This window comes from Juglans regia, chromosome 6, assembly GCF_001411555.2.
Source record: "Juglans regia cultivar Chandler chromosome 6, Walnut 2.0, whole genome shotgun sequence".
Taxonomy (NCBI): Eukaryota; Viridiplantae; Streptophyta; class Magnoliopsida; order Fagales; family Juglandaceae; genus Juglans; species Juglans regia.
Genome location: NC_049906.1, coordinates 13,581,885 through 13,602,555, shown reverse-complemented (window position 1 = coordinate 13,602,555; position 20,671 = coordinate 13,581,885). Strand labels below are relative to the sequence as shown.

Sequence of the window (20,671 nt, the reverse complement as noted above, 5' to 3'; positions counted from 1 at the left end):
CTATTGATATTATAAGAAGGATTTTTGTGGAAAGACAATGGGAGAGACTTGCACATTCTTCTCCCACTCCATGTGTGGAAACAGGTCAAGGAGTTCTACTCCAATATTGCTCATTTTAATTTAAAGGATCACAACATTACTTCTGTGATCAGAGGAACCACAATTGAGGTTTCCCTGCTATCATTAAGAACCCATTTGAGTTACCTGCTGTGGACTCTCTTTTATATCCATACCAAGGTATGGGTGCCCCCACCAAAATAGTCACGCATAATTTATTTAAAATGGAATCCAATGGTTCAAAGAATTCCCATTAGTGTCATGCTTCCTCAATATACTCCTTTGCCAAAATTGTACTGACAAACTTATGGCCAATCAGCCGATAGACTAAATTACATCTAGAGCGTGCCTATTTTATGACTAGGCTACTGGTGTTTCTATTGATTTTCCAAGACATGTTGTAGACATAATACACCGTTCCCATGTTGACAAGGAGCTAAATTTAAAATTTGGTGGTTTGATAACCAAATTGGCTCTCAAGGCTAACGTCCCACTTCAGGAGAATAAGTCAACCATAAAGCTGGCAGGTTCTATTTCAACATTTACAGTGGTTAAATCTGAAGCCCAGCTATCCAAGAAAAGGCCACACACTACAGAGTCCACCTCCTCTCCTCCCGAGCCGACAATGCCCACATCTCAAGTTCTGGAGCAACTGACCTTACTCTCTCAGAAGATAGACGCCATTACTGCAAAATTGGATGCCAACCAGCTCAGGCTCGAGAAGGACATTGCAGCTGTTCGATGAGATTGTGTTCAAGCGAACGACATGGTGGTGTAGCTGTCATTGGAAATGCAGCAGGTGTTGGAGAGTGTCATGGACTCCGACATGGAAGAATAGTGACCCCTGTCAGATTCGTGACAAAAAGTGAGAGCAGAGGAAGGAGTAGATATGAGGAGTTGAGAAGCTTGAGGGGGAGCTAAATATCTTTTTGGTTGTTGTTATATTTAAGATAGTTTAATATTAAAGGTGAGAACTAAATTTTTAATTTTAAGCTGTTTTGAAAAAATTACTTTAGAAACTTTTACTTTGTAGTGATTTCATTTAAGTTTATTTTTACTGAACATAATTTTGATGTTGGACTAGAACATGCTTAGGCTTTGAATTGATTTTTGAAACTTGTGAATTTGATTGTATTAATCTCAGTCACTGTTCTATGTCATTGTTTGAGTTCAAAATTGTTTGTTTGGAATTTCTGCTCGATTTCTGTCTGTTTTGGGGTTTCTCTGGTTATTTTTTTTAAGGTTCAATTCATATTCAACAAAGGATTAATTTTGTCATAAATACACTGAATGGGGAGATTGAAAATGCAAATTTTAAGAGGTTGGCCAGGATTGGGTGTCTAAGATAATAGATATCATCTTTAGTTTGAATTTGTAATTTGTTGAATGTAAAATATTTTAAATTTATCTGGAATCTGTAATTAAGTGTTTAGATAAGTCAAAACATTGTTGTGATGATAAGTTTCAGATGTAGGTCCAGTTTCAAGGGCCTTATCTTATCCAGAGAAAACTTTGAATTTAAAATCAACAAATGCTGAAAAGATAAGTTCCAGGCATCAACTAATCGTCAGCAAAAACCGTGGCGACAGATTCAATCCGTCAGTGGAGTTTTACTGTGACTTCAAAACTGCTCCCAAAAAGCTATATATACATGTCCTATTAATTAAGATGAGAAATTTTTCTTGAAAATTTTCATGTTGTTTCTCTCAAAAAATGTGATTGTGATCTAAGATTGAGATAGAGTGATTGTGTTCAACCATTGGAATTCCAGTAGAGAAGTCAATATTTGTAGATCGTCAAAAGTTCAGGCTACTATTGCAGTAGAGACAAATGATCATCGTTAGTTTGGTTAAGTAAGAGTATCAATTGAAACTTGCAATTGGTGTGTAACATGGGCATAACAGACATAATCCTGGAAAGTGATGCACTAAGATTGGTAACAGATATAAATCCCGACAATTCAGTTTTGTCTCCTTCTGGAAATGTGGTGGAGGAATCCTGATCAAAGTTAAAGAGATTCAACTCCTACAACATGATTCATGGTAGCAGATTGGAAAATGAGGCAACTCCTAAATTTCCTGGTTATACGTGGAATTTGAAAGACATATTTCTCAAGACAAAAGGAAAAAGTAAGTCACCAAATCACTCAAAAGTATAACCATTAACCCCAAGAAAACAGAGTTACAAACCGTTTCTTTGTACAAGCATCAGAGACAAAATTAAATGGCTATATGCCTAAAAGGTAGCAAGGACTACACCTTTCATATATACACACTTCCATCCATTTTCAAAGCAACATCTCTCTTCAAAAAGCTTTAGCAGAATATGATCGAACTGCAACAAGTCAGGGATACACAAACGCATTTATATATGGACAATAATCTAACTTGGAGTTGAGAAAAATTAGGTGCTGCTAATCCCCATCACCGGCGTTTGATTTCGAGGAGCTAGCAATGTGGAACTGCGAAGTGTAACTGTTAGAAGCAGCCTCAGAAGCTGGTGGCTCGTTCAGAAATGCCCAGTTGCTTCTAGTCCACCTGCAATCACAAGAGAAATAAGACAAACAGTTTGAAAGCTTTTTTTAATTATAATGGATCTCACAATAAGTAGTGATCTAACAAAATTCTCGGAGCTATAAGGTTTATATATATATATAGATATTTATATGTTTACCACGCCTTTTTCATAATCAGTTTTTCCAGGCTTTTTTCAGTTTCCATGTCCATGAAACCCTGCTGTTTTGTGTTGGCCTCAGGCACGGATTTCGACCTCTCCAACTTTTTCCCAGATTCCTCAAACTTGATTTCCTGTCACATTCATTTCAAGAATTTGTGTACAACCAACAATAAGACGAAGCATATAAAAAAGAAACAGGAAGAGGACCTTAAAATGAAACGAAATTCATGAAAGATATGCAAAACCTGAATGCTATCAGATAAGGGAATACAAATGTCTCTGAGATGTTCTTCCTCAGCTTTCTTCTTTGCTCTCCAGTAAGCATCAATCTCTCCTCTAGTAGATGACCGATTCCTTTTGTATGCCACTGAAAGAGTTCTCATCATCATTTACCAGAAAAAACCCAATCTCTTCCGACAAAAACCCATAATTTGGAAACTTTTTCAAGTAATATTCATCTGGAAACCAAGGTTACCTGACTTTGAATCTTGGACTCGAGAGTCCCATCCTGCCATCAGAGAACCCATTTGCTCAAAAACCTTGCAAGTAAGGTTCTTTTTTTTTTTTCTTCTTTTCTTCCTCCTAACTCTATATATAAGTCCTTCCGAGCAAAAAATGGGTCGTATTGTCCTTGTTAATATCCATCTAGAGTGCTGTATTTTTATAAAAATAAATTTATAAAATGATGTAATTTTATATAATAGATTATATTTATTTTATAATAAAAATAATTTTATAATTTAACATATCATATCAAATCATATAAATTTTATATTTTTATTAAATTTTTTATGACCAAAATATTTATCATATATATTATATATATAGAATAGATATACATTGATTCTTATTATCCCAATCACATCTATTGCAACATAAGATATGTTAAGTTATTATCTATTTAAGTGGCGTGTATATAAAATCACTCTAAACTATCACATAGAAAATTGGCATATTATCTCATGCTTGGTTTAGATTCAATAATCATTCAATTTCATTTCTTCTTATTATTATGATTTTTTTAATTTTTACGTAAAATATAATAAATAATTCAAATTTTTTAAATTTTAAAATAATAATAATATTAAAAAATAATATTTTATTTAATTTTAATATAAAACCATCTCATATTATTTCACTATTTAAATCTTATTTTAAATTTATAAATAAAGATCTTTATATATATATATATATATTTAATATCTTGATATGATTTATTAATTGTGCGCGTAATAAAATTTAAAATAATGAACAATATTATCAATAAATATATTATATTTTTTGCAATGGGGCCTAATCTTTTTTCTTGTTCTTATCCAGCATTCGATTGTTTATCTGCAAGTAGTATGAAGACCAAAAGTTTGACGTTAGCTGTTGTTTTGGGGGGTAATTCAATATATATGCCGTGAAAATGACAAGTTCCACCGACTTTTTCTTCATGAATATTTCTGTAGCAGCCCACAGATTTAGATGCAAGGTGGGGTTACAGCATAGACGATGGTATTGAGAATTCAGCTTAAGGTGTCTTCACTTTACTGGTTTCCCGTCACTTTTCTCACATCTTTTCGCCATTTTATACAAGGATGATGTCGTGCTTTATAAAGAATGATTCCTTAAATCAAGCTAAAGATCACATCAAGAGTAAATTTGTCAATAATAAAAAATGTAACAGCTAGAAAATAAATAAATAAATTTGACTCTATTTTAAGTTTATAAATAAAAAAATTTGACTCTATTTTAAATTTATAACCGATAGAAAATATAACATTATTTTTAGTCTTCTTTCTTAGAATAGAGTCCACAAATCATGTATATATGTTATACTGATCTGTGTATCATTTTTTAGTGTTATAATACAATTGTTTCATTGACAACAAATATTATGTGCATACTTAAATCTCATCATGATATCAGGAGAGCCCAACTCCAACGAGAATTCGATCTCTAGCCCAGAAAACTCCCAACCTCCTATCACAAATCCGCAATCCACCACAAATGCTTCGCTAATTATCCAAAATATTACAACTCAAATTAACGAAAAACTCACTCCCTCAACCTTTCCTCAATGGTGTGTACAGTTTGAAGCCCTAGGCCCCTACTTATTGGCTACAATCTCATCGACTATGTTACCGGTGAAAAACCATGTTCCTCCCCAGTACTTCCTCTGTCTCTCTCCTTCAAAAAACCCACTGCGTCAAGCAAGACAAATTGATCCTAAGTGCCAATCTAGCCTCCACTATACCCACCATAACCTCATTCATTTCTGCTGCTACAACATCTCAAGACGCATGACACAAATTAAACACCATGTATGCAAGCAAGTCTCGTAGTCGTGCTATGCAACTAAAGGAGGAACTTACCTTGATCAAGAAAGAAAATCGATCAATTCAAGATTATATGCACACTGTCAAGGCTCTTGCAGATGAGATTGCACTCATTGATCATCCTATCTCTAAGGATGATCTTACTCTCTACATTCTAAATGGTCTGGGAGTAGATTTTCGAGAAATTGCCACACCCATCCAAGCCAGGGAACGCCCGCTGTCCTTTGAGGAGCTTCATGATCTCCTTGTGAGTCATGAAGACTATATGCGCCGTCTTGATGCCACCACACAACAGCTCATCGCTACGACGAATTTCTCAAACTGCAGGTCCTTCCCCAATTCTTCGGGTGGAGGTAATGGCTCCAGGGGCTTCAACAAGTCAAGTAAAGGAGGCCAGTCCAATTATGATGGCTCTTCGGCCCAAAACCACAATAATGGAGGCCCACGGCAACAAAAAGTCCAACAAGCCCAATAGCCAACGCAGGTATCAACCCAAGTGTCAAATATGTGATCAATTAGGCCATATTGCTAAGTATTGCCCGCAGTTGAGTTTCTCTGAGGCAACAGTTAACTGTGCTTCTACCTTGCAAGCCATTAAATGGCTTATTGACTTGGCTGCCTCTCACAGTTTCACCGACAATCTTGCAAATTTATCAATCCATTCAAAATATGATGGAACCGATGAGGTTGTCATTGGTGACGGATCAGACTTGCGTGTCTCATATATTGGTTCATTGGTATTTTATTCACGCACCCGCACTTTTCATTTAAATGATACACTTTGTGTTTCGAGTATACGCAAAAATCTTCTCTTTTCATCATTTCACTACCCAAAATAACGTTTTTATTGAATTTTATCCCTCATTTTCCCTTGTTAAGTATCAAATCACAAGGGCGGTTCTACTTAAAGGTGTATGTGAAAATAGTGTTTACATGCTTCCGGATTCACTATTATTCTCTCCAAAAATGGTTGCAAATGTGCATGAATGGACGTCACTCGATGGGTGGCACAAACATTTGGGACATTCGTCTCAAAAAATTGTTCAGCAACTTGTTAATTCTTTTTTGCTTCCCATAAAAAACAAAGAGCAAGTGTCTCATCTTTGTACATCTTGTTCAATCAATAAAGCACATAAACAACCATTTTGTCCAACTAGTCTTCAAAGTCATGCACCACTTGATCTAATTTACATTGATGTTTGGGGTTGGTTGGTCTTGAAGGCTCCCGATTTTATTTGTTTTGGTTGATCATTTTACCAAATACATTTCGTTTTACCCCATGGCAACAAAATCCGATGTAAGCAGCATTTTTCCTCAATTTAAACACCTTGTTGAAACGAAATTTCAAACAAAAATAAAAAGTCTTTACTAGATAATGGTGATGAATTTGTTACTCTTAAACAATATCTCTCTATACATGGAATTAGTCACTATACCACTACCCCTCATACACCTCAGCAAAATGGTGTCTCCAAGCGTCATCATCGTCACTTAGTGGAAACAGACCTCATACTTTTACATAATGCCTCCCTACCACTATCTTATTGGCCTCATGCCTTCTTCACAGTAGCTTACTTGTAGCTTACCTGATTAACCGGAAACCCACTCCCCTATTACAAAACAAAACTCCATTTGAAGCCTTATTCCATCAAATCCCAAATTACCTCATATTAAAAAAATTTGGTTGTCTCTGTTTTCCCCTCACCAAACCTTACAACACAAATAAGTTTCAATCAAAAGCCATCACGTGTCCATTTGTAGGCTATTCTCAAACTCAAAATGCTTACAAGTGTTTAGATCTCTCCACAAACAGACTCTATCTCTCTCGCCACGTTACATTCAACGAAGCCCAAAACCCATTTCAAACCCTTTCCTTTATGCGTACACCAGCTCCTTCATCGTCTTGGACTGCTGCTCCACCCATTCATGTGTCAACTCCACCGTGAGCAACGCCAGTGACCTCAGATCGTGCCACCACTTCCGCATCACCTTTAGGTAACTACTTTGATCTCCCCTCTTTTGTTTCTCGACATTCGCAATTAAATTCTCCATGTTTTAACCCCAATTTCTTGCATCCCAATGAGGGCTTCTCACCCTCCACACACACGGAAAATCCTTTACAAACCCACACGAAAGTCCCTGATTTCTCACAATTTTTACCCTCCATGGAAAATCCTCCACCACATTCCCACACGGAAGTTCTTGATTCCACACAATTTTCACCCTCTATGTCTATTGATCCGAATGTGACCCAGCCACAAAGAACCCACTCCATGGTCACTAGGTCAATGAACCAAATTTACAAATTTAAGCAAATTCATGCAGTCACCAAACATCCTATTCCCCCTACCATTGAACTTAGTTGTGTGAGTCAAGCACTCCATGAACCTCACTAGAGACAGGCCATGTTTGAAGAGCTCACGGCTCTAATGAGACATGACACATGGACATTAATTTCTCTATCCAAAAACTGTAATCTCATAGGCTATAAATGGGTGTTTCGGGTTAAGAGAAAAGCTGATGAGTCGATTGATCGCTTTAAAGCGAGACTTATTGCAAAAGGAAATATTTAGTCCGGTTGTGAAACCAGCTACTATTAGGAATGTTTTAATAGTTGTTGTGATACAAGGGTGGTTATTGAGACAACTTGATGTCAACAATGCATTTATGCATGGTGAGTTGACTGAGGATGTATACATGGTTCAACCTCCAGGTTTTGAAGATGACACAAAACCTAATTATGTTTGTCGATTTAACAAATCAATTTATGGCCTCAAACAGGCCCCAAGAGCATGATATTAAGCTCTAAAAGGCGCAATTCTGGATTTTGGTTTTGAGAACTCTAGAGCAGATTCTTCATTGTTCATCTATAAAACCAAATCTATCACTTGCTACTTCTTGGTGTATGTGGATGATTTGGTTATCACAGGAAATGATTCCACTTTTGTCTCATCAATCATTGACCAACTTGGCAATCGGTTCTCTTTAAAAGACATAGGCCAACTACATTTTTTCTTAGGTATGGAGGTTATTCCAACTACAAAAGGTCTCTTCTTGTCACAACACAAATATATTAGAGACTTATTGATAAAGACCAACATGGATGGTGCAAAAGATGTTACCACTTTGTTGTCCACAAGCACTGCTCTCAAGCTAATTGATGGCACATCTTCGGTTGATAGCACAGAATTCAAAATTGTCATTGGTGCCCTACAATACTTGTCACTCACACGCCCGGACATCTCTTTTGCAGTAAATAAATTGTCTCAGTTTATGCATAAACCAACAACAACTCATTGGACAACTGCAAAAAGGTTATTTTGATACTTGAAGTATACCATTTTCCATGGGATTCAAATTCAAAAAAGCTCAACCTCCAACCTTACCACATATTCCGATGCCGATTGGGCAGGTAACTTCGATGATCAAAAATCCACTTCAGCATACATAAGTTTTCTTGGTTCTAATCTCATATCTTGGAGTTCAAAAAAATAAAGGGTTGTCGCACGATCATCAATTGAAGCTGAATATAGAGAACTTGCAAACGCTTGCTTCTGAAATATTATGGCTCCTAGCACTCTTTGCTGAACTCGGCTTCTCCATTTCAGCTTCTCCAAATTTGTTGTGTGATAATTTGGGAGCAGCACAATTGAGTTTCAATCCAATCCAACATTCAAGGATGAAGCACATTCAGATTGACTTACATTTTTTCCGCGATATAGTGCAAAAGGGTACACTAAATGTTCACCATGTCAACACACAAGATCAGCTTGCTGATCTCTTAACAAAACCCTTATCTTGTCAGTGCACAGAGATTCTTAGAAACAAGATTGGAGTAACCGATGGCAACTTCATCTTGCGGGGGTGTATAAAGGATGATTCCTCAAATCAAGCTGAAGATCACACGAGCAGCAAATCTGCCAACAATCAAGGATGTAACAGCTAGAAAATAAATAAGGAAATTTGACTATGTTTTAAGCTTGTAACCGATAGAAAATATAGCCTTATTTTTCGTCTTCTTTCTTAGAATAGATTATGCAAATCATGTATATATGTTATACTGATCCGCGTATCATTTTTAAGTGGTGTCATACAATTGTTTCATTGAAAACAAATATTTTGTGCATACTCAATTCTCATCATGCTTACCGCTAAGTGTACCATTAGTTATAAATTTTTTATTTTTATTTTTTAATTTTTTTAAGTATTTTTTTAATATTCTTAATCATAAAGAAAATAGAAAAAATATACTATTTTACTAATAATCACTTTCTTAATCATAAAGTAAAAAAATAAAAATAAAAAAATTTAAAATGCATAAATAGTTAGTTTGAAGGGCTTCACTAGTATTTTCCTTTATATAAAGCTTATCATTATTATAAAGGGCGTTAAATATCATGTTAAGGTAATTTTACCCTTTTTTTTTTTACAAAAATATTATATTTATTTTAAAAAAAATGATTTTTTTTTTATGTATATTTAGATTTTTTTTTATTATTCTTTAAAGTAAGTGAAATTTTCACATTTAAAACTGTATTTAACATTATACTTTATAAATACAAAGATAATTGATAAATTAATGCACCCAATATACATTCTAATTAGTTTTTAAATTTTAACTTAAAACACAAACTTATAAGAAATCATGATGAGCCACCTGTTAGTAGACCTGTTGATTTGATTCACTTTCCAACTTTCACATCTATTAAGACTCTTTTTCACATTTGAGATTATCATACCAGCTTGACCCTATTGCTCACTTACTTCATTAATCTCTTTAACGACATTAAGAGCATCACCCTCAAGGATAATCTTCATCAAACCAATGTCAAGTCCCAGCAAAATAGAATGAAGAGCAGCATATGCCTCTGCAAGATGTGGATCGAGAAAGAGGGGTTTGTTCATTCTCATAGTTCCATGACTTGCCCTTCCCAGTTTCGGATAACAGTGCCAATGCCAACCCTACACTTCTTCTAATCAATAGCAACATCCCAATTGATCTCATAATAATCATTTGGAGGGGCTTTCCACTAAGCAATAGGGATAAACTAAGCTTCTGGAGCCACTAAGGATTTGTTGTGCAGCAACCTGAGATCCTATAATTTTTTATTAGTTTGCTTCAAAAGGATCGTGGGACTGGTAAACTCTTTATGAAAGACCACCTCATTCCTTCTCTTCCAAAATCTCCATGCCACCACATCCATCTTTGTCAACACTTCTTCATTCAATTCCTCTAGTAAGCTGAGCATTAATTCTCTGAAAGTTTGATTCCTATTGCTTCTCTTCTGCAACTGCATAGAACATAGGCCTCAAAAATCTATCACTGATTCACATTCCCATATTTCATGTTCAATGCTTTCTTCATGCAGTAAGCAGATTAGACAGTTTGGATCATCGACTATCTTCTTTCTAAATATGTTCTTCTTTGTTAATAAACTATCATTGCACGCCTTCCAAAGAAAGAGCTTCTCAGCATTTGGAACAGCTAGTTTCCACAATGTTCCCCATTTTTCCTTCTTATCAAAATAGCTAGATTGTCCCTTAGCCCTTTTGTGAAGTTCAAGTTGCAAATGATAGGCACTTCTTACAAAAAAAAATGCCATTAGCTGTGCATCTCCATATAAGTTTATCTGGACTGTTGCAAAGGTTCAATGGAATCTTCTTTATTGTTGCTGCCTCATCTTCAGAGAAAATCTCCTTGATCAATTGCAAATCCCAAGATTTGTGTCTAGATCAATAAGTTCTACCCCTTTTGCCTCAACATTAAGTCTTTGAACCCCACTTTGTACTCTAAACGAAATAGGTAGTGGCAGCCACTTGTCGTGCCAACTTTTGGTAGAATTACCATTCCCAGTTCGCCACAGAAGCCCTTCTTCAAGTAGGGGCTTGGCTGCCATGATACTTCTCCAGATGAGAGAAGGACTTTTACACAGACCAGCTATTAAGAAGTCACCATCTAGAAAGTATTTAGAAGAAAGAACTCTAGCAACCAAGGAATGAGGATTCTGAATCAATCTCCAGCCTTATTTTGCTAACATTGAAATGTTGAAATGTTCTAAGTCTCAAAGCCCAAGTCCACCAATAGCTTTGGCCATTCCCATTTTGTCCCATGAACACCAATGAATCTTCCTTTCTTCAACTTTCTGACCCCACCAGAACTACTGCATGATTTTGTTGGGCTCCCTCAAAATGTTCCTAGGAATCTTAAAAACTCCCATGCAATAGGTGGGGATAGCTTGAATCACAACCTTGATAAGGATCTCGTTCCCAACTTGGGACAAGAACTTCATTTTCCAATTACTGATTCTGCCCCTCACACTATCAAGAATGCTCTTGAAACCCTTTGATCTAGATCTGCAAATCAGAGCTGGCAAGCCTAAATACTTTTCATAAGGATGTGTAGATTGAATACTAGCAACTTGAATAATGATATCCTTGACTTCTAGATTGGTGCTTTTACTGAAGACTATGAATGTATTTTCTTTGTTTAATCTTTGGCATGAAGCAAGCTCATAAATGTCTAATAAGTGAATTAGTTTGCTCCACTCCAGAGGGTTGGCTTTACAGAACAAAAGGCTATCATCAGCAAAGAAAAAGGTGGCTTATGTGCAGTTGGTTTCGTGTTAAAGGAACCCCTGTAATTGCACCTGAGGATTCAGCTGATTGTAGGAGGTTGCTAAGAGCTTCAACACATAGAATAAAAAGATAGGGTGATAATACATCACCCTGTCTAATGCCATGAGGAGTGAAGGATTGCTGCGAAATCTCATTTATAATAAGAGCATAAGAAAGAGATGAGACACACCTCATAATAATAACCTCAATCCATTTATGAGTAAACCCATCCTCATCATGACTGCTTCCAAAAAAGCTCATTCAATCATATCATATGCCTTACTTATATCCAGTTTCAAAGCCATGTAACCTTCATTTTCTTTCAATTGACTTTGCATGGTATGCATTGCCTCAAAAGCCACAATGATGTTGTCTGTAATCAATCTTCTAGGGACAAAGACACTTTGAGTTGGAGAAATAACAGAGGGAGGAGCTTCTTTAATCTGTTTGCCAGAACTTTTGCAATAATCTTGTAGATTACATTGCATAGGCTAATAGGTTTGAATTCAGTGACTTTAGTAGGATTTTTTTACCTTAGGAATTAAGGTAATATGGGTGGCATTGAAATCACTAGGCCAACAGCTTGAGTAGAAAGCTTCTTGAACTACAGCACAAACCTTAGAACCCACCACTACCCAGTGGTTCTAATAGAATACAGTTGGAAAACCATCTAAACTTATGGAGCCTAAGCCATTCATATGAAAAATAACATTTTCTACTTTTGAAGCATCAATTCCTTTGGTTAATACGGCATTCATCTTACTAGTAATAGAGGGCTTAATGTGCTTAATATAGTCCTCAGTCTTATCAGAATTTGAAGAAGTAAAAAGATTTTGAAAAAACCCTTGAAATAAGTGACTTACCTCTTCTGGTGTGGTGGCAGATCTTCCATTCTCATCAAAAATTATTTTTATGGAGTTGGCCTTTTTTTTCTGGTTTGCACATTTGTGTTAGAAACTTGTGTTCCTATCACCATCTTTGAGCCACTGTTGTTTGGCCCTTTGCTTCCATCTCAAATCCTCCTCTTCGAGCAAATAGTCCACCTCCCTCTTCAAGTTGTTGATAGTAGCATTTTCATCCCCAACATTGGCCTCTTGAAGCAGTTTCAGCTAGTTGAGTTTTGTTGATATAAGGCCTTCTAGTTTTTGAAAGTCGTCTTGCTCCATACCAAAAGGTTATCCCTACATCTCTTCAAACCATTTGTAGCCTCTTGAACATTGGACAATTGATGAAGAGTGTTGTTCTAAGCTCTAACAATCAACTCCTGACATTCTTCTCTCTTGCCCCAGCTAGCTTCATATCTAAAAGATTGTGTCTTCTTCCTCTCCCCCTCATCATTACCAACTAGCAAAAGTATTGGACAGTGGTCAGAACACTGAGCTGCTAGAGAGCCAACACTAGAATCTGTAAATAGGTTGAACCAAGACTGATTTCCAAAAGCTCTGTCCAATTTTTCTTTTGTAAAGCACCTCCATTCTCTTCTGTTACTCCATGTGAAACTGTCTCCCTGAAATTGCACCTCATACAAGCCACAAACCTCAATTGCTTCTATGAAATTTTCCATCTTTCGATATGGTCTCTCAGCAACCGCTTGCTTCTCATGCTAGTGCAGGATCTCGTTGAAGTCCCCAATGCATAACCAAGATCTATCATCCTGTGGCTTCAAGACTCTAAGGAGATCCCAACTACTAATTCCTTTTTAAGCTTTAGGGCTTCCACAAAAACCAGTGAGAAGAACTTTATTTCCTGAGTCTGGTAGAGTCACATTAAGGGAAATGTGGCTTCTGGTGTGAGTAGCTAATTCAACCTCCATATTAACTATCCATAGAATAGCAAGCCCACCACTGAGCCCCTTGCTATCCACTACAAAACTCTACTGAAAACCAATCTTCCTCCTTATCATCTCCACCTTTTTTCTGTTACACTTCTAACTTTGGCAAATAGGTTTCGTCACTAAAGTTGAAATATATGTTTTAGTCGAACATCATTTACTCCCAAACATACAAATATACAATGGTAGATACATTAGTGGAGTGTGCAAGCATCGCGCAATCCTTTTGAAAAAAGTAGAGTACACTATTAAAAAATTATTTTTTTATGTGAGTTCTATATTTACTCATTTTTTTTCAAAATGGTTGTGGCTGCGCTTGCGCACTCCATGATTGCAAATATAATTTCTCTATAAAAAAAATCTCACTCAAATTTTCAAAAATACCAAAAAATCAAAACAATATTTTCTAAATAATATTTTAAACAAAAATTAGAAAAAAAAGGCCCCCTTAGTGTTTGGCCGTCTTTTATTTATTTACTTTCCCTACTATGAAGTTTTTAAAATTTATTCATTATATTAAACTTAAAATATTTTTTTTACTATTCATCAAACATCCAAAAACCTAGTCTCAAGAAGATTTTAGAACTATTCATAAACATTACTTAAAAGTTTTAATCTCATGTTAAATCCAAATATATCCTTAACTACGTGTTGAAAGTTTGATTAGATGTATATTGTGATACGTGACTTGATACAAGACACCAGATATATTTTATAATAAAAAAAATTCTTTGGATGCTACGTTAGATTGTAAGTTTACTTTTAATTTTTTTTTAGATCAAGAATTCCCCACATAAGTTATTTTTATCAATAGAATTATTCTCTAATATTCAATAATTATTAAATAATGCAAATTCATGTTCTTTATTTATGTCTCTAATCTAGAGTTCAAATATAAATCTTAAGCTCTAATTTTACCACTAGTGTCATAACCCAGATTTTTTGAGGCCAGGCCCGTTTCAGAAGCGCCATCCTTTCTAAAGCCCAATCCCAGCCCGCAGGAAAAAAAAATAAAAAAAAAAATATAAATATAAACGATGTCGTTTTAACACCCCCTTATAATCGTCTCTCTCTTTCCTTTCCTGTCCAGCGCCCAGCCCCCGAATACTCCTTCGCTCTGTTTCGGACCTTCGGTTGCCTCTCCAAGTCGTCCAGCTACTGTCATTGTGCGGCGCCGCTGCCGCCGCCTCACCTCAAGGCGTACCGCCTCCTACTCTCCGTTCTCTCTTCATATCGGTAAGCTCTCTCTCTCTCAGCTTTGCTTCCTCTGTTCTACTCAGTTTTCCACTATAAGCTCGATTCCTGTTCCGAGACATATCACGGTGATGCAACAAGCCACTTGCTGATTTCCGTGGGCACCCTCGAGTCGACTCGGACCTAGGTAGTTCATCTCTCTCTCAACTTTTTTAATTCATTCTTCGGCATGCGATACTTTAATCCTTTATCAAGACTAAGAAATTTACATCTATAAACACACACATTGAGATCGTGAACAGTTATTTGCATGCAAACTCACAATATACATAAAAGTAGCTAGACTAAATTGCATAGATAAACCCATCACCGTTTATGTTGGTTGTGAACTTGTGAAAGCAGTATTGCAGTGGCCAGTGCTCTTTAAAGTTTAGTACAACTCTATAACATATTTACGGGATTCTTGATTGTGGGACAGTGTGTGCTCAATTGGTCAAACAAAAACAATAAATAAATAAAAGAAGGAATGGACTATAGTATAGTACATTTGTGGGCTTAATCTAATTGGTGTAAGATGCAGAACTTGTCAAATATGCAAACCTTTGTGTTAGACATCATAGTTTCTTTAATGGCCTCCACACTGTAATATCCAAAACTGATCAAATAGTCAGATTCAAGTTGCTTTTATATAAAGTTCCCTAATGATGTAAAGTTTCAATGTGCTGAATGTTCCAACTCCCAATTGTAGCTTCTTTTATGATTTTTTTTTTCAAAATAATCATGCAAAATATAAAAAATTTCTAGTGGCAAATCAAATGTTGCTATGGAGAATGGATTATGGATTATTTCCTATTTCTTTGATGATTATGTTTTTTTGGTTATCAAGTTGATAGATGGTGATTTATTGTCATTGTATATTATATATATATATATAAATATAATTATAGGGTAATGCTAGGGATCCCGCTCTAAGGTCCCGCTCCAATTTTTTTTTTTTTAGTTTTTTTTTTTACTTAGTGATTAAGAAAATGTTGTTTAATAATATTGTGAATTTTTTTCTTTTTTTAAAAATATTTAAAAGTGTTAAAAAAATGATGTGAAAAAAAAACAAAAATATTTAAAACTATTTTTTTCATATCATTTTTTTAACACTTTTAAATATTTTTTTTTTTTAAATCAGAATATTATTAAACAACACTTTTTTAATCACTAAGTTAAAAACAAAAACTAAAAAAAATAAATTATTGGAGCGGGACCTTGGAGCAAAATCACCCAGCGAGATCTCTATCATTTTCCATAATTATATATAGAGATTACTTATCAAAAAATAATTATATATGGAGGTTATCCTGAAACAGTACACCAGTATGTACCGGTACTGAAATATTCCATTATAGTGCTCAAACCGGAACGGTCATTAGAACGGAATTCAAAACCTCGCTGCTGACTCCTAGGGTTTTAGAAAGAACACACATTTTCTTTGCCAATCAGTAAGCATGAGGAAGCTAAAGTTTCACGAGAAGAAGCTGCTGAAGAAGGTTGATTTCTTGGACTGGAAAAAGGAACATGGCCATCGAGAAGCTTTTGTTATGCAACGCTATCACGTCACCCAGCGTGATGATTACAAGAAGTACGTCCTTTTATTTTCCCTTTCTAATATTCTCTTCTATTTTAGGGTTCTGAGTATTTTTTTTTTTTTAATTTTGTGGAAATTTTTCTTGAAAGTAGGTATGCGAGTTTGTGCCGCATGGTGCAGAAGCTAGTGAACATTTTGACTAGGATGGACCAGAAAGACCCTTTTAGGATTCAAATGACTGATATGATGCTCGAAAAGCTGTGAGTTTTTTCAATTCTATGGTTTTTCTTTTACTAAACTACTCAACTAATTAGGAAACAAGAGCCAATTGAAAGAAAATGGGTTTTTTGTTGATCTATTGTTGATTTTTCTTTTAAATTTTTTTATGAGAATGTTAGTTTGTAAGATGTGATTTACTCCTTAAGTGATGTTGTCGTTCGGGATGAGAATTACAGTCACGGTTGAGTTCAAAACAAAACGAGTAGAATTCAATTTGTTCTTTCTTATTGACATGATTACCAAAACTCAAGTTACTTATCCACAACAATGATTACAAAACCTCATTTGATAATAATAATATCGGGATGGACTCAATTAATGAGTGGTTAGGTTGAATTTTGGTTACCTGAACTCTCAAGATGGAGTAATATTCAGTAATAGGCACATGTTTTCTATTCATAGTTGAAGTATAACGGGGCTTTTGGGCAAACAATAAAAGGAAAAAAGAGGGATGAAATTGGGTGCTGACTTTGATTTGGGTGCTTTCAGGGACCTCTTTTTTGCTTGCCTAGTTGAGTCCACTAATGCTCTGGCATAGTTGTTGGGAGTTTCTGTTAGATATGAAATATCCCATTTTGGTTTTCAAAATGGGTTATGTTGTCCCATTTATCATCTCTCTTATTAATCCTCATTGTTACAACATGCATGGGGCATTAACTTTGTTCTTGTGATCTCAACATGAGATAATCAACTTCTTCCATATGATCTGGCTAGAAACTTCTTCTGGCAACGGGTAGAAATATCAATTGGATAACTCTTTATTTTGTTTCCATAACTTGGTCATGCTAAACCTGAAGGTGTTTGCTCAAGTGGTAAGAGTCTTGTTCTTAATGCTTTGCTCCCTCTAGGTCTAAGGCCCAAACCTTTGTGTATAAAAAATGTACCCTTGACCCGAGGTGCAGTTGTGGGAAACTCTTTGCCGATAGCTTGTAAACTCTTGAGATTGATTGGGACTTTGTTCCCAGACACCCTGTGTCAATAAAAAAGTGACTTAATCGTGATAAGCTTTTTGAGATATGACAATGAACTATATAAAACGATGTCTACCTACGTTACATCGTCATAGTTCTTATGTGATATCTCATATGATAAAGATAAGGGTAGATGGTGTATGGGATCCCACATTACTTGGGAAGGAGAAGTTCTTGCTCTTTATAAGATTCCAATAGGGTTCTAATTGTATCATTGACTTGTCTTTTTAGAGTATAGGCCATGTCGTTTGTGCTTTCCATTAGTATTACAAATGATATCAGAGCCTATCCCAACCAGAAATGCGAGACTTGAGCCTTGCCACCTACAACAGATTGGCCCGACGAGGACGTCGGGAATTTAAGGGGGGTATTGTGATCGATGTTTTGAATACCGTACTGGTCAAGGTACTGGAACGAAATATTTCGGTATCGGTACCGTTTCGTGTACCGTTTCGGGATAGTCGATATATGAATAAATTATATATATAAATTATATTCTAAAATAATAGTCTATATATGAATAAATTATATATAAATACATATATATATATATAAATTATAAATAGCCTAGTCTGAATTGGGGGTCAAAAAATAAGCTTGTAGTTTGAAAAAAAAAAAAAAGCTGAAATACCGGCCGAAACATAGGCCGGTACAGGCCGAAATTGAGACCGGTACAATCAGTACCGGCCGGTATGGCCGGTACGAACGTACATGGTACCTGTACCGGCAAATATCGGCCGTATCGGCCGGTACGGTTCGAAATTTCAGACAGTGATTGTGATACCCAATATGATAAGGATAATGATAGGTGGTGTATGTGATCCCATATTATTTGGGAAGGAGAAGTTCTTGTTCTTTATAAGGTTTCAATGGGATTCCAATTGTAACTTGTCCTTTTATAGGCCATGTGGTTTGGGCCTTCTATTGGGGCGTTACATCTTAAGTCAATGTAACCAATGTCTCTAACTGTTCCGTTGTTGATATATGGCATTTGCCTATTAGCTATTCGGGATTTATAATTACAGCCCAATGAATAGATCACTATGTGGCTTGATTAAGGTTGTCACCATTAAACCTCAATGTGCCAATGAGCTCCAGCTCAATTGATTACTCTTTTTAGGAGAATGCGATTGAGATTATGGTTTTGGCTCAAAGCCAACTATGTTAATGTAGATTTTCCCAATCTTAGAGAAAAAAAATCCCTCGCAGATGAATATTGTAGTTCTACTTCTGTGTTCAATGGACTGTATGGCATGTATGGGGGTAATGAGAACAACATTTCTGTTTAAGATCATTCTTATTTCAATGTTCACACTGTTACATTTCAACTATCATTTTTTCATCGAAGGTTTTCTGTTGATTCGATATGCTTTTGTCAATGGCAGGTACAACATTGGTGTAATACCATCCAAGCACAACATTGATGCTCTAAAAGTGTCTGAACGCATAACAGCATCATCCTTATGTAGGTATGCGATTGCTTCTGTAAATAAAGTCCTCATTTCTGCTCAGATACAGGACAACTCTGTCATACCTTAAAAGGAGAAGGTAGAAAACTCTGCACGATTTAATCACAAAGCGAGATGCATCACAATGATATAAGGAAAAAATAAAAAAGAGAGAAGTTTTGCTTCTTATTTCAACTAGCTTTGCTGCAGATATGAACCCTAGGCTTTATAGTAAGACATTTGAAAATTTTCCTCTAGTGCCATTGACTTATAAATGATTTTAGACACAAGTTCTTTCCATTCCTTTCTAGATAAGTGGAATTTGACTTCTTGTCAGCCAGCCTCTTAGTTGGTGCAAATCCCCTTCCTTGATTGCTTTACGTAATTGGGATTAATTCTGTGTATTTATCCTCCTTGTAGACGTAGACTCTCGACTGTTTTAGTGCGGCTGAAGTTTTGTGAGCACATGAAAGAAGCTGTCACATATATTGAGCAGGGACACATACGAATTGGTCCAGACACGGTTACTGACTCAAGCATTTCTTGTAACAAGGAATCTAGAAGACTTCATTACGTGGGTAGATTCATCCAAGATAAAGAGAAAGGTGTTGGAGTACAACGATCAGTTGGACGACTATGACGCAATGCTATGAGGAATGCAGCACTTGATATTGTATTTCTGTTTCGAATGGTCTGAGAAAATAACTTGTTCTTGAAGTTCCAAAATACAAGTATGTCCCCATCTTACTCTTCTCCACCACCCAGGTAATAAGAATAGAAGCTACTCAGCACCAATTAGAAATTATGAAGCATGTGGATAGCAGTTTTTTTGTCGTGGATTTCATCTTTAGTGCTACTTGCACATCTTGCATTTTGAGTTTAGGATGTTATGTATTTTGGTATGCAGAACTTTGTAAGGGACCAATTACCTTGGTGTGCTCAAGTTCATTTATTTTGGATGTGAGATATTTTTGTAATGTAATGAATCACTGTTTCAGTCATCTTATCTGTAAGGAACTATTTTGATGGGATAAATAGTTGGTCATTACATCAGAAACCACACAGAACCTACAGCACAAAGCTTTATCACAAAGCTTCAATGTTGCTCATTACATTAAAAACCACACAGAATCAACATAACCTCTTCTTAAAGCTTCATCTAACAGCTAAATAACACCACCCAGAAAAAAGATAACTACAAAAAGCTTCATCAACAGCAACTAGACGCCACCCATTACCATGTTCGTGGCTGGGTCAATGTATACTGTCTTGACTCTCGAGTCCCAATGGTAAATTGTTCTTCCGTTAAAAACTCACAGGATCGCATATTCTTTTTGAGAAATAATATTTACAGTTTTAGGATGTGTAAGTCTCACGTACTTCCTTTGAAAAAAGTAAGTAAATATGAAATTTATATAAAAAAAAATTAATTTTTTAACGGTGAATCTCACTTTTTTAAAATGAGTGCGCGAAATTTATACACTCTAGAAATGTATCGAACATTACTCATTATTTGAACTCCTTTATCAACCTCATTGTCATCCATATCTAATTGATGTCAAGATTGTTGCTCTTGGTCTACATTAACAAAAAGAAAATTACCAAAATGGGTTGGGGAACTGATAAGGGGGATTCGGGTCTAGTGACGTGGATTTGATAGATTTTATGTTGATAGAGCTAAACTACTTCAAAAAGGCAGA

At 35.7% G+C, this 20,671-nt stretch overlaps 2 protein-coding genes and 1 pseudogene across 3 annotated transcripts; 1 reads left to right on the top strand and 2 right to left on the bottom strand.

The window, feature by feature from the left end:
- Window positions 1–396: 396 nt before the first annotated feature.
- On the bottom strand, window positions 397–3,326 carry LOC109014749. 2 transcript variants are annotated; one of them, XR_004801670.1, is made up of 5 exons: window positions 3,209–3,326; window positions 2,979–3,100; window positions 2,731–2,864; window positions 2,316–2,594; window positions 397–901 (listed from the first exon to the last, which is right to left on the bottom strand). XR_004801670.1 is itself a non-coding variant. In XM_018997252.2 (4 exons), the coding sequence occupies exons 1-4, from the start codon at window positions 3,258–3,260 to the stop codon at window positions 2,471–2,473; spliced, it is 432 nt and encodes a 143-aa protein (XP_018852797.1). In that variant the 5' UTR covers window positions 3,261–3,326; the 3' UTR covers window positions 2,123–2,470. The 2 variants fall into 2 exon arrangements, 1 of the variants encoding a protein (XP_018852797.1); XM_018997252.2 differs by lacking the exon at window positions 397–901 and having other exon boundaries at window positions 2,123–2,594.
- A 9,589-nt stretch (window positions 3,327–12,915) lies between these two features.
- Window positions 12,916–13,236, bottom strand: LOC109008014. The gene has a single exon (XM_018987936.2). The coding sequence runs from the start codon at window positions 13,234–13,236 to the stop codon at window positions 12,916–12,918; it is 321 nt and encodes a 106-aa protein (XP_018843481.2).
- A 1,366-nt stretch (window positions 13,237–14,602) lies between these two features.
- On the top strand, window positions 14,603–19,972 carry LOC109008020 (annotated as a pseudogene).
- The last annotated feature ends 699 nt before the right edge of the window (window positions 19,973–20,671 follow it).